This window comes from Phyllopteryx taeniolatus, chromosome 19, assembly GCF_024500385.1.
Source record: "Phyllopteryx taeniolatus isolate TA_2022b chromosome 19, UOR_Ptae_1.2, whole genome shotgun sequence".
NCBI lineage: Eukaryota > Metazoa > Chordata > Actinopteri > Syngnathiformes > Syngnathidae > Phyllopteryx > Phyllopteryx taeniolatus.
In genome coordinates, this window is record NC_084520.1 from 16,752,023 (window position 1) to 16,766,946 (window position 14,924).

Consider the following 14,924-nt stretch of genomic DNA (forward strand, 5'->3'; position numbering starts at 1 on the left):
CCATATTTCAAAAGTTGGCAAATGTTGCACAACCCCCGCGCTACTTGCCCCCTTTTTCTTGATTGGCATAGAAATACGGCCTTGATAGCAGGTTGCGCCACAGATTGTCACATTACACAAAAAACAAGCCTTTTACGATGGATCCCTCCCCCGGAGCATTGCTCTGTTCGCAGGGGGATTAACGACTTTGGCGATGCTGGCCAACCCTGCTCAGCAAATGAGGAACAGCTTTACTACCCCTGCTTGTGACAGTTTAGTAGTTGTGTTGCTGTGTGTGCTTGGTGGCAGCTGACCTCTGTGCTGGGTCACAACTTGTCCAAAAATTGAGATTTTAGAATTGTCACCAAAAAAATGCAGATTTTTCATAATATTACTGAATTTTTCATGTCATTTTAATTTTGTATTTTTCATTGGATATTTGTGTTTTTTATCCGGTATTTGGGTATATTTAATCAAATATATTTCGAAATATTTGCGTATTTTTCCTTCTAATATTTGGGGATTTTTGTGTCATTTTTGTGAATTGCAAAAACAATCTACCAAGTCCCGATTTTCTCTCCGCTCCGATGTCCGCACACTCGCGACTGACAACGAAGCGCTCTATAAAGTGTCGGCGCACTATCCGAACGGAAGATGCATTTTCAGAGTGGGGGCATAGCGAGCTCACTATCTGCGTGCCGCAATTGCGCTGGATAACCACTGTTGTGAACGAAGGCGCTCAAGTTTTTAGATAATTAGCGAGAGGGGGCCCAATGGCGTCACTGGGGCCTGTTTTAGCCACGCCTCAAAAATCAGGAAAACTTAAGTGGTGAAAAACCATTTAACATTATAACTCCACAGTTGAGTTCTACATATTTCTCAGTCTTTGCGCGCGTGTCTTCAAACATGTATCCTGTATTTAGAACTTTCTTCACAGGGATAGCCAGCCCGGCGTTAAATTTTGCCCCAGGTTTCTACAAATAGGCACAGAAATCCTTAACGATCAATTCTTAACGTAACGTTGCAGTGCCGCAACATGCTCTCCCTCCCCAATTATCTGCCGCCATTTCACATTATCGCTGTGCTTGTCAAATGGCAACAGCTGCAAAAACAGACAACCACCTCTGCACACCTCCTCCATCCTTTTTCCTTTTTTTTTGGAGTGTCTCTCCCTCCCCCTCGCTCTCTTTCTTCCTTTCTTACACTCAGTTGTGGGCAGGTCACCCTGAATTATTCATCAGTGTGAAATGAAAAAGCTCATGGATATTGAATATCCTCTCTGAAGTGTTGGCCAACCTTGTGTGTTTTATTCACAACCCCGCTCTCTTTCTCTCCGTGTGAATTAATAGAAGAAAAAAAAAGTGTAAAGCGTGGCGTATCTGACTGCCGGGCTGTTTCAAAGATCTACCGATCGCTTTACCTGGTACACATATTTACCTTTGTCCCCTGGCCAGCGAGTGGGGGTGGGGGAAATGGAGAGGAAGATGAAAAGCTGCAGATGAAAGGGAAAAAAACAGTAGCGCTGTCATCTTTTTGGGGGAAAACAACGAGCCACTAGCTGGGTAGTTTTGACGCGCCGTACTACTTCCTGGTTGCGCGGCCCTTGTCGTAGCCCCCTCCCCCTTATTTTACCTTTGTCTTTTTATGTCCCGCGGTTTGATCTGCAGGAAAATCAATGCTACACGTCGCCATCAAACACAGCAGGGGACTCTCAGAGCAGGTCCCGTGTGAAATGTTATCATCTCGTATCAACCTGATCATTATATCAACGACGAGCACACCAGAATCAGAATTTTATTGTATTTTTCAGCAATCAAGTTGTATTTTTTTCAAGGAAAAAGTCTATTTTATGAGACTTAGTCTGATTTTTAGGGGGACGGGAGGCAAATCTCGTCTATTTTTTCCAAACAAAAAGATTGGAATTTTACAAGAATCCCATTTTTATAAAGAAAAAATATTTTCTCCCAAAAAGGTAGTATTTTTTTCGGGATAAAATGTTGTAATGTCATAAGACTAACATGTGCTTTAAAAAAGAATAAAATGGCGAATCTCGAGAAAAAAAGTCCTCTTTTTTAAGTATACATATAATTTTTAGAGAACAAATTTGTACTCTTATGAGAATACTCCCTTTTTATCGAAACAAAAATAAAGCTAAAAAAAGGTGCATGTTTTCAAGAAAAAAAATTCAATATTTTTTGTTGTCTTTTCTTTCAGAAGAAAAGTGTATTTTTCAAGAAAAATCTATTTTTTGAGGAAAAGTTTTTTTTTTTTTTTTTTTTTTAAAGATTTTTATGTAGTGTTATTACGAGGAAAATCTCCAGAAGGACCTTTGCATTAATTGCTAAACGTCCAAAGAACGGCGACAGGGGCTGCCAGTATTTTCTTAGGAATTCTCACTATCTTTGGGATGATTGCACTTTTGGATACGCGAGAGGACGTGACGACCACGCACGCGGGTGTCAGGTGTCTCGGGAGCCATGTTGTGTGACCCAAAAACTGCAGCTGCATAATATTTTAGATGGGAAGACGTGTGAAATATCATCTGTCGAGATGGACGCCTTTTAGGAGATCATATTCAAATCCTGCTGGAGCACAGCTGGGCGGCGGTTTCCCCGGTTTAATAGCCGTGTGACAGCATAGGGAGGGCGGGGGTGACGGGACGCATTGTGGGCATGTATGTGTGCGTTTTATTTGCTGGTGTAATCGGGGGGCCACACGTCTGCCTGGCCAGATGGCTCCTGTCACTGCAAAGGAGGGCCTTGGGTCCTAAAAGGGTGCCAGAGTGACCCCCTTCCTCACAGTCCCCACATCTGGAGGCCACCTGCAGCCGACAGTACGACGTGGACGCAGTGGCGGGGGCGGGCGTGTCCCCCATGGCTCCTGTTTCCGCAACTTCCGCGATTGTTGGGGGAAAATATTGTTTTAGTTTATGAGCTCGAGAGATTTTGAAAGCACTTTATGAGTGCATCCCGAGGCCACAGGGGAGGGGGGTTGGCCATTTGACGGAATGGAATGGAAATGCCATTCATCTCTTCCAGTCTCCCCGAAACAATAAACATCTTTGTAATGTATTTTTTTTCATATAGAACATACATATATTCTGATTATTTTGTGAGAAAAAAAGTATATATTTTTAAGAACAAAACTTACAACCTTATGAGAATACAGTCATACTTTGTGTTTTGTTCAAAAAAATGTAGTTGAATTTTTTTCCAATTAAAAGTCCTAATCTTTTAAGAATTAAGTGGGGGAAAAAAAGGACCGATTTTTCTTGAGCAACAGAATCTAATATATTGAGAATAAAATTATGCTTTTTTAAAAACACATAATGTGATATTTTTCTGGGGGGGGGGATAAAAAAAATCATAATCTCATGAGAATAAAGTTGTATTTTTTTGCAAGGAAAAAAAGTAGTAATCTATGATGTTAAAGTAAAGTGATTTGGGAGGTGATTTCCGAGAAGAAATTCATAACATGGTGAGGATAAAATCGTATTTTCTTCCCAGAAAATAAGCTCTAAGTAAATACGTTTTGTTCACTGTAGTCATTTTAATCAGTAGTTTGTGTTGGTCTTTTCTGTACTGTTTTCCTCCTTGGTCCCTCATTGGTTGGTTTGATGAGAAAGCAAAGCGGCCCTGTTGACTCAGGCTTGTTATCTGGACCTCTGCGGAGGTGGCGGTGTTAGGGGTGCGGGCGGGGGCGGCAGCGGCGGGCGGCAGCAGGTGCCTCACACTGGATAAGACCCCTTGGCCTCCTGTGTAAATACCAGGAAATAAATGAGAAACCAGGTCAGGTCTCGGTGTAGGCCGCCGAAGAGCCGGTCGTCCTCTCGCACTTGCTTTCTTCAAATCTCTTTAAGTGCCTTAAGCGGATTTAAGCAGGCCCTGCGCTTCGCCTGCCAACTTTGGGCGGTTGCAAAAAAAAGGGCGCTTACAGTATAATTAGCCAAGGTTAAAGAATAGGACGCGCTCCCCACGGGAAAATCCTTGCACGGGGTACTAAAACAAGACTCGGACAATTTGCCGATGCCTCAGCTGATTCGGCTCAGGATCACAACAAATGGATGACGGGCACGGTGGAGAGACTTGTTGACGTCCTCAAAGCATACGGCTGGATTTATTTCCAAGAAAGGGCGGACGGCGGGAATTTACAGTAAACGTACGCTTGGGCGACATGTCAGAATTTCCCCATCTGGCCACCATTAGCCCCAACCACCAGCGATTTGCTGAGGGTGGTGGGGGTTTGCGCTCAGCTACTTTGTACTGGCATCCATCACAACTACATGCTAATAAAAGTGTGGCTTCATAAATAAATAAAAAACGGAAGAAGCATCATATTTTGGGGGGGAGTCCTAAGCTTTTATATATTTGAGACTTGTTGAGATGAAAATTCCTTTTTTTTTTTTTTTGAAAGTCTTTTTTTTAAAAATGTAATGTAAGAATATAATTCAATTTTTTCATCAAAGAAAAGGTTTTTCATGGAAAAAATGTCATCACATGCAAATTATTTAACAAAAAAGGAAAAATTAAGAAAAAGACAAATTTTATGAGAATTGTTAAATTTGTCATTTCTTTTAGGAAAAAAGGCTTTTTGTCAAGAACAAAATTGTAGCATATTTTTTCAAGTAATGGTTTTAATTTTCACATCAAAAATTAGTGAATTCCTATTTTCTTCAAGAAAAGTCATGATCTTACGAGAATAAAGTTTTTGAGAATTAAGTATTTTTTTCCTATTTTCCTCAACAAAAAGTCATAATCTTATGAGAATAAAGTCTTTTTTTGGAATAAAGTCAGAATTTTTCGAGACAAAATAAAATAAGCAATAATAATACAATTGTATTTTTTGGGGGGAAAAAGGTTCTCCTGACAATTTATTTGTCTTTAAAAAGTAAGAAACAGTCACGTTTTGAGAATAAAGTCTTAATTTTTTCAAGTAAAAAAGTTTTTTTGCACTAACGTAGATTGGAATTTCATGAGAAATGAAGGGTTTTATTTTTTTCCCAAGGAAGAAGTTATAATCGTTGGTTGCCAGGTGAAATTTTCGAGGGATGAAACTAGATCAATTTTTATTATTTATATATCATAGCTTTTTAAAAAATCTAAGTTTTTCAATAATTTCTTATTTGATATGTATATTCATATGAATAATACATATATACTCATATTTGTATTCATATATTCATTTTGATATTCATATCATTTACATTCATTTTCACACACACACACACACACAAACAGTGTGTGACAGGAAGTGGAATCTGCCACGTTCGCTCCTCACATAAACACACACGGAGCATAAGCACATACACGCACAATCAAAATAGTGCGTCCCACCTTTTCCACTTTACCGTCACTGATAACGACTTTTGCCGTGGAATCACAGCGGCCTCTATGTTGTTGTTGTTTTTTTTCCCTATCTTTTCTTTTCTCCCTGGCAACATTGTTATTCCAAACAGACTGCTTTTGCCCACTCGCATTCGTTCGGCGCAGCAATCGGTCAATCGTCCGCCATCTTTACCTCCCCTATTGAACTGCTGCAAAAGAAAAACACATTGCAAAAATGTACTGAGGCAATGTTGTGGCCGCGGTGCTCTTGTTGCTCTGTAAACAAACACAGTGCAGCTCAGCCACTAGCAGGCGCTGTGACTACTGTGATTAGTGACTGCTCAAAGTGCTACTGTTGCATTTATCTGCATCGTTGTCTCACAAGTAAACCAAATGTTGTTGATGCACTTTCCTAAAAAGAGAATATTTAGCGGTCAATTCATTTTAAACGTCATTAACTCTGTTCCTGTTTACTCAAAAGAGGTTTTGCATTTGATTCGCAAAGTGTACCCAATGCAAACTGAACCATGACCTGAAAAAGGAGGAACATACTGATTCGATACGATTATTGGCGTACCATAAGATCCTGAGTGGATTTGCGTAAAGTCACTGTGACTCCAGAGGCTGCCCGCAAATCTTTCAAAAGTTTTTAATTTGATTTCCCCAAATGAAGGCCTTTATTTTCATTTACAACATAAACAAAAAGGGTTTGGAATGAGTAAAGACCCTGTAAAGTGAATTTGAAAGATTTGTTTCGAAATATTTATACGTTTGAAGAGAATTGATGAAAATGTGCAAAGACTGTGAACTCGGTAGTACTGAATTGCAGAGAGGAAAACATTTTGAAAGTCTGACTTGACACCCAGCGGGGGAGCGTGTTTTTGGTCTGGTGTGGCCACTTTAGAGCGCCTCGTTGTCGTGGTGTGGAAATTCCAGCCACCTGAGGATCCAAGTGGATATATTTTTGCGGTTCAAATGTGTAGTTATGTGTAGGCATAAGAAAAGATACTAGATGAACTCATATCCATTTTTCCTGGTCTTAGCAGTGGTTTTTGATTGACAGTTGAGCGGGGCGTGGTTTCAACACATTCAGCGGACACGCCCACTCTCTTTGAGAGCAAAGAGAACGACTTCATTTTTCACAATTTGGAAGTTTCATTTTATATTGTTGGAGACTTTTTTGGAATCATTAAAGTCTGCCATCATTGTTAACAACACTCTTCTCTGCAATGTGTCAAATTTACAAGACATTTCTTTTCACTTTCCAGCGACTGTAGTGTAAAATGGTAAATTTGGTCTAAAAAAAAAATAATAATCAAAAAGTCCTAAAAAGCTTTGAATTCGACTTCCTTCGGCCAGCAGATTCCTTTTGCTTGTTATGCCACTTTTGTAGCTTTGGAAAAAAAAAAAAAGCAGGAGAGGAGCAAACCAAATAATCGGGAGGGAGAGGGGTGTGCGCGTGAGGGGAGGGGTGGGACCAGTCCAGATCCGGAATAAAACATACCCCGAAAAAGCGTCTAGGAGAAGAAGAAGGAGAAAAAGGAGGGGAAATGGTAGCAGGAGGGAGGGAGGGATTGTGCTGGCGGAGCGCGTCCAGACCCGATGTGGCGGCCAGCGATGAATAGACGGTGCGCCGCCGCGGCCGCCTGAGGAGGAAGCAGCCATTCCGAGATTTTTCAAAGGGCAAAAATTGCATCGTCTGTCTTCAAGCTGACATCGTGGCAAAGATGATGAGGCCGCGATCTGAGTGAGCCCCCCAGACGGAGGGGGGTTTGTCTTTTGGATTATTGGTTTTCCACTTTTTGGGGGGTATTTCCCCCACCCCCCCTACCCTCAACAGTGATTTTTCTCCCATCGCCATGCGAATTTTATAAACACGAGGAACAATGTGGCGGCAACATTTTCCAGGCAAGCGGCATGTTTCCTGTTTTCTTTTCTGGATGTCTAATAAAGTCTGGCATGTGCGATGGAAGGGGGAGTAGGTTGGGGGTGGCGGGGGGGTGTTCTGGGTCACCGTGTTGTCATCCCCACTCGCTAACACTTAGCACTCACTTCCTGGCTAGTAACTTGGCGGGATAGAGGTGCGCGGAGGCTGTTGACATTAGCTTTTGTTCCACATGCGCTCAATTTCTTAGCGGCGGCCAGCCGGGTGGGGCACCGCGTGGGACAAGCGGCCTTTGTGTACGACTTTTTTGGGGGTGGTGACTGCCAACAAAGGACGCTTACTCACCAACACACACACACACACTCCCAAAAACCACATGCGGTGACCTCTCGCTGCCACCGCCTGACGGAGGCTTTTCTCCTTGTAAATGAGTAATTTGCCAGACTGGAGGTTGAACCTCTTGTGGAATAAAGGATGAAACATCACAGTGTGTGTGTGTGTGCGCGTGTGTGTGTGTGCGCGTGTGTGTGTGTGTGCGCGTGTGTGTGTGTGTGTGTGTGTGTGTGTGAGAGAGCGTGACCTGAGTTCACATCTGTGTGTTACGCTAAAGCCTCTCGTGCTCACATACTGTACTGTGCCAGTAGCCAAGAATGTGTGTGTTGTAGCAAGTGTTGTGTCCGATGTTTTCAAACCAGCATGTCAAGGCCGCTCGTTCAGTGTGAGAAAACTAGCAAAAAGAAAATGCAAAATTCAGTCAACTAAGGCCGGGCGATAAGGGCTCAAAATCTCTTGAGTTCTGAAATCTATCTAGACTCTAAGATAAAATACAAATCGATACAACAAGATGGCGCCAAAGCACCCCTTTTAAATTTGACAGGGCTCTCGTTGGCATCTTTGAGCCTTTGCGAAAGAGAGCAAAATCAGCGATTAGGCAATTTTTAGAGCAAATAACGGATGATACATTCGCCCCTAAAAAATCTGTGCAAATTTGTGAATTTGCAAATATCGAATCTCAAATAGGCGGGGTAACACTGTAATGTGAAATGAAGTGCTTCCTTTAGGAAGAAGGTCTTAAGTCCAGGGCGCGCAACAATTATTCCAATAACTCAAATAATTCCATTACAACGAAAGTAGAAGCAAAATCCCTTCCTGGAAGCGTTTCACTGATCATTTTTCCACACGCACCACTCGATGTAAAAAATAAGTTAAGCCAAGAGGAAAGAGTGTAAAAGGCAAAGAATGTCCAGAGTTTGGGATCATTTCACACTTCAACAAGAGGATAAAGTGGAACGTGTCTACTGCAAACCAGAACTGGCATACGCAACTACCAGTCGACACGAGTACATAAACGTCGTTAGCTAATTTAGTATAGCTTACCACCGCTAGTTAGAGCGTGTTGTAATGCCCCCACAAATAGTCAAGGAATGGAACTCCATTTTGAACGGAGGCCTCCAACATCAACTAAAACCGATTTTGTAAGGTACTAGTTGGTGACTTCGGCCAACCTGCAACCCGAACCCAACCGATGTTTCTCGCTAGTTGCCAGCCCCTCTTTTGCCGTTCTTCCCGAGATGTTAGCAGTTCCTGTTTCAGTTCGGCGTGGTCGGTCGCCATCCGCCAACCCCGTTAGCCGGTGGCGACCACCTGCGATCAGCAGCTTGCGGTTGCTAGGTGACCGTCAGCAGCAGATGACAATAATACGACGGAGAGCTTGTCTGCTCGTAAATGTGTTTTCCCTCTCCGCTCCTGGTTCTTCTCCACCCGCCAACCCGCCCCCCTCACAGCGGTAGGAAAAGGCTGGCCACGTAATGGAAATGCTGGCCGCATGAGCTGGTGCGTCGGGCTGCCAGACTCTGACTAAGTGTTGCTGGCTCCACCGAGGGCAGCAGCGGCAGCGGCAATACTCTGACTTAGCTTCCATGCTTACGTATTTGTCTACCGGAGAAGTAGCATCGAACTGAGGCAAGTCTCGTGATGCTTGACCTTTTAGCCCCTCGTGCGCTAGCGCCGTTTCCGTAATTCATGACTGATGCGCTTCGGCGGTTGTCAACTGGAAACTGCGTTACCGTGGAAAGTAAATGACCAGGAATGTAGTGAAAGTTTAGACACTTTCAATAAGCACGAATAGCGTGTCACGCACACACTTTGTTTGTCCCAACGTACAATAATTATTCAAACAGTGCTATTTTCTTTTAAAAAAAACAACAACAAAAACAGACATTGGGGTATTTTGGGGGAGCTTGAACAAATTAATGGCATTTCAGTTCTTTTCAATGGGGACAATTTATTTGATATACAAGTAGATTCAGTTACAAGCTTTGTCACATAACAAATTCATCTCGTAAGTCAAGTTAGCGCCGTACTTACTTAGCCTAATGCCCTCACATGTGGGAAAGGAGAGCCACAGTCGCAGATGCACTTTTCAGCACGGGAGAACATTCACTGGAGGCGCTGTTGGCCACAGCTCGCGCACAGACACTCACACGCAGACCCGCCCTTTAAAGGCGCAGACACGACAGTACTCATGCAATATTTTCTTTTACGTTTTATGCTGTTTACAATGTGTTTAAAGTCTATGGAAGTGGTAAAACTATTTAAACGTGTTTTTATATGGTCCCCATTGTGGATTTTGAGCTATTTCGGATGGTTCTGGAACGTATCCCTCACGTTTAACGGGAGTTCACTGTATGTGCGTTTTTCAGCGAGTGCTTTTAGCTATGTTCTGTCGGTAATTGAATGGAGAATCGGCGAAAGTTCACCTTCCTTGTTAAAAACCCGACCTTATAAAGCTCATTTCCATTAGTCATTAGCTGCACGTTTCTACGGTTGTGTTCGTGGTTCATGTGCATTGCGGTCCCTTGGCAGGCGCCGCTGCGACAGCTGCTGGCTTCTTCTGTGAACATGCACGCCTCCTAACACACACACGCGCGTGCGCGCGCACACACAGTGGTGAGGCAACAGTTGAGTAACAAGCGCAGCCAGCGGGAACACAAGAGGGAAAACGAGAGTCCCTATCAACGTTGCGAAGGCATTAAGTGAATTCAGTGTGTTGTGTGTGCTGTTTTTTTTACCCGTGGTTGTGTATCTCACCTTCAGCGCTATCAAAGCCTCCCCGCGGTGAACGTGCCCAGCGGCCCACCACCACCACCCCCACGCACTTTTATTTCTCAACATTGCGACAGAGCGACGAAGAAAGCGTTCAGCGGTTCACGGCGGCTGAGAGCTTGTCAGCGCGAGTAAAAATGTCTTTCGGATATTTATTGGCTTCTTTCATGCGGTTTGGCCGCAGCAGAATTGGATGCATGCGGTGACAGCACGCTTGTAAAGTAAACACGCTTAAAGAACCAAAGCGTCGTAAATAAACGTGTGCGGCATACAGGCCCGGAGGTTCCGGTTCCGTGTGGATGCCCTCCGGTGGTCCGCAGGTCCGTTTTCTGTTCACCAGTCAACAGACTGAGGTGTGACTCGCACCGACGATTTTGCACCGTTATCTCCTGTTGTAAACAAGACTACATCGGGACCTAGACTTTAAGGACTCGAGACCAAGCCGAGACGAAGACCTCGAGGAGCCAAGTACAAATCAAGAACGGAGATTCCAAGGGGTTGAGATCAACTCAAGAGAAAGTCCGTCAAAACTTAGGCCAGCTCATACCACGTCTAAGTTTTGGTACGGGGATCTAACGTGATTTTGGTGAATCTGATCGGTCGGTCAGTCTACATGAAGGCAGATAGACACGCGAGGTGCTCGCACGTGTGTGGCGGACAACAGATTTAGTTCAACAGTGCGCGACATCCAACCCTCTTCATCGTTGTAGAAATCAAGTCAGTGAATGCCTTATTATTATCATCATCAGTATTATATTTTTTAAATCCACGTACTGGCTGTGCCCCCTCCCGGTTGCCGGGGGGCGGCTGAGGAACGGGAGGCGAGAAAAGGAGCGACAAACAAGATGGAGAGAAGAGGAAAAGACTGAAAGCCTGCTGCGTGAGTCATACGTACGCGCAAGGCTGTTACGTTCATCGCTGCTAGGTTTTTTTTTGTTTTGTTTTTTTATACGCTTTGTCAAGCTCTAGTTGTGATTTGGATAAAGTACATGAAAATGTATTTCATTTGCTGACCAAGAAAACTTGATTTACTTGTGTATCAATTCAATCAATCAATGAATTCCCCGTTGAAATGAATTGAAACTCCTTTCATCTGTTCTGTCTCTCGTCGTTCATCGCTCCGTCTTCGCCAGCCGCCGACATTTATATTCGCATTGATGTCAGTCACAGATTGCTCTCCGCGCCTCACCTTTCCCCCGCTGTGTTGACCTCGCACGTGTGTGTGTGCGCGCGCGCGCGTGTTTGTTGAGTGACGCGAGGAAGGCACCTGCCGGTCGTCAGCTGGATGCTCGCGACCTGCCGCCAGAAATCAAATAAAAGTGCTTTTAAAGTGGCAGCCAAAGCCAGTTGAGGGATCACCATGACAACGGGCTGAGAGACGACACCTCCGCTCCCGTCCTCCTCCTCTTCATCCCCCTCTCCTCTTCGTCCTCTTCCTCCTCCGCAGTGCCGGACTGCTCGCCTGCCCTCCTTCGTGCCTTCCTTCCTTCCTTCCATCCACGTTCTTCATTTTCTCCTCTTTGTCGCCGATGCGTGTCGCGACATTTAACAGAATCGATATAATGATGAAGTGTCTTTCAGCTGGTCAAATTACACCTCATGTCAAAATGTTTAAGTTGTACCGATATTTAAATGAATAGCTACAATGAGTGTTTTTGAGCTCGCTAAATCGTGAGCCTCCACATATTGTCAAAAATGTTTGATTTGTTGCAACATTTAATTATCAAGTGTCTTTGAGCTTGCCAAACAGTGAGCCTACACATAATGCCAAAGGTTTTGACTCCTGAAAGCTATTTAGTTAAAATGCTGACGTTTTCTACAATAAGTGACAGTCACTTGTCTTTGACCTTGCCAAAAAGTGAGCCTATCCTTACTGTAGAAAATGTTTGAGTTGGAACAACATTTAATAGAATCAATATAACCATCAAGTGTCTTTGCTGTTGCCAAATAGTGAGCTTTCAATGATTTTCGTTGCACAGAATGGATTATGACGATTGTGCTTAGCCCTCCGCCATCCAATACGCCATGTTCACCTTCCTCCCGCTCTCCCTTCATCGTCCAGGTATCCGGCCCCAAATAATGAACGGGCCCATGCACCCGCGCCCCTTGGTGGCGCTGCTGGACGGGCGCGACTGCACGGTGGAGATGCCCATCCTCAAGGACCTGGCCACCGTCGCCTTCTGCGACGCGCAGTCCACGCAGGAGATTCACGAGAAGGTATCGCCGTCTGTCGTCTTTAGTCAGGATGGATGTATTTCTGTACTTTCATAATTATAAGATTTATCAACATGTTGTTAATGTAGCATTCACAAAAGGAATAAAAGCGCTAATATAGGAGGAAAAAAAGTTGTCAGTAATATTCAACAGAAGTGATTATTTTGAGAGAATAAAATTGTAATTTTACAAGAATAAAGGAATATTTCTTCACTTTCTTTTTCAATGAGATAAAAGTCAAATTATTTTGTCATTTTGTGTTCATCTTGCCTAACTGACACTTGGAAATGGTACAATAAAGAGAACGTTTATTGATGTATTTAAAAAAAAAAAAACAGTTGATTTATTAAAAATGTTTTAATGATGTAAAAGTTATAGTTTAAGATAATGTTACTGGAACAAAGTCATGAAATTACAAGAAAGTCAACTTTTACAAAATAGTCAAAAGTTATGAGAATAAAGTTTTAATATTACAAGAATAAAGGCGTTTTCCTTTTTCTTCCATTTTTTTATTATGAGAGAAAATCTGTCAAACCTATACTTGTAAACGTTACAATAAAAAAATAACATTTATTAATGTAATAAGAAAGACTAACTGATTTATTAAAACTGTAAATGTTAAATATATTATGAGGAATAATTCTCATAATGTTATTAGGACAAAGTCATAAGATTACAATAATAAAGTTCGCTCTTCAAAAAAGAAATTGCCAAAACAATGGGAAAACTAGTCACTAAATTACAAGAATAAAGTCATAAAAATGATAACATTAAAGTTGTAAGGTCACAGTCAGTCTTTATGTAGGTCATTATTTATTCCCCAGAGTAAAGTTACATTTTTTTTTCATGAATAAGTTTATGCATAAACATGAGCATAAATGCAAGGCAAACTCGTCATTTAATACTTTTTTACACTCATGAAAAATATGCTTTACTTCTTGTAAAACAAAACATATTTTTTTTTCCCCCCTTATTGCGATTTTATTCTTAGTGACCACATTGCGTCACTATCTTGCGCCTTTATTTGCTCATGTTACACCTTTTCTTTCATACGATCTTTGTATAGTAGCTATCTTCCCTGCGTTTGCGTGCGCAGCTCTGAACTGAGCTCTATGAGCCTCGACGTACAGTCGCGCGGTTTTGCTTGAATGTCGTCTGTGGCGATGTTTTAATGGCGCCCGCTGTGCAGCGGGGGGCTGCGCTGTAATTACTTTGCCTTTTTTTTATTGCCGCAAAAACAATACACGGCCACCGAGATTGGTAGGTGCTATCTGTTGCTGCATCTTGCAGACAGTGCTACGTGTTTTTTTTTTTTTTTTTTAATGAAAGTGGGATATATTAAAAACAAAGAAGCCAAGGCAAGCATTTGCATGGAGATCAATTCAATCAAAGAGCCGCATACCTGTGTGTTGCTGTTATGCCGTCTTATCAGGGAAAACATGGCGGTAATGTTCACCTCAGCAGTTTGCCGTAATATGCGGTGATAGCCAGAGGAGGTGCTGGAGATTGAAAGTCTCCAATATATTCGCATGGGACAATACATAAACTCGGCAGTTTTACAGGGTTGCTGATAACGAAGAAGGTTGGTGAAAACCTAGCACAAGGTCATTACTGTGCTAATCCCTCATCCTCGTGAGAGGAATGAGCCAAATGATACATTTTGTGCTCATCTGCCTCACTTGCAACTCACAAATCGGAACAAAGTTACTTTAAACTGATAACGCATGTTTTGTTCGCCGATTATGTCATCACACGAGGGCACACTGTCAACATATTTACAGGTGTCGGAAGCCCACATCAAGACCTTTCATTTGAGGTGCCACTTGATGTGGTTTGTAACAATTTGATTTTTGGAAAATTGCAGAAAATGTCAGGTTTTTCAAATTTAACCTTGCTAGGACGTTATCTTTTAATCGAGACTGTTATGCTTTCATATGTACAAAGCACTGAAAACTAAGAACAGATATGGTGACAAACGTTCAAGCATGGATTTAGTCTTTCCGTCATTAAATAAAGGATCTCATCAAATGAGGGCACACTGACAACATATTTACAGATATGGAAAAGCCCACATCAAGACCTTTCATTTGAGGTATGACTTGATATGGTTTGTCCAACTAGATTTTTGTTCGTTGGACACAAGTTGAAGAAAATGTCATTGTCATTTCCCAGCGACTATCAAATGTTTTGATGCTCATTTGTGAGTTTAGTTGTCAAGCATGTTTTTAAGTCTTCATGCCATCAAATGACGGGGGCAAAAGCATATTGTTTGGTCATTTAACCAAAACCGTATGTCTTTGCCTGATTTAAGTCTGCTTTCTTAATGCTTTACTGGTTGACGAAACTGGCATCAATGTCGCGGTATAATACTTTTATGAACGGATTTTAGAACACTAAACAATGCAGCAACACACGTA

At 42.5% G+C, this 14,924-nt stretch overlaps 1 protein-coding gene across 8 annotated transcripts in view; it reads left to right on the forward strand.

Moving 5' to 3' along the window:
• LOC133469753 (C-terminal-binding protein 2) overlaps positions 1–14,924 on the forward strand; it is a 68,902-nt gene that overhangs the window by 44,004 nt on the left and 9,974 nt on the right. For 7 of the 8 annotated variants that reach the window (XR_009785778.1, XR_009785779.1, XM_061757234.1 and 4 more), the window contains one exon: positions 12,356–12,510. Coding sequence is in view for 6 of the 8 variants with exons in the window: in XM_061757234.1 (XP_061613218.1) it covers positions 12,356–12,510 (155 nt within the window). In the remaining 2 variants the exon portion in view is untranslated. Of the gene's footprint in view, positions 1–6,823; positions 7,212–12,355; positions 12,511–14,924 lie in introns of those variants that run through there. The other variant, XM_061757236.1, reaches the window with a different exon arrangement.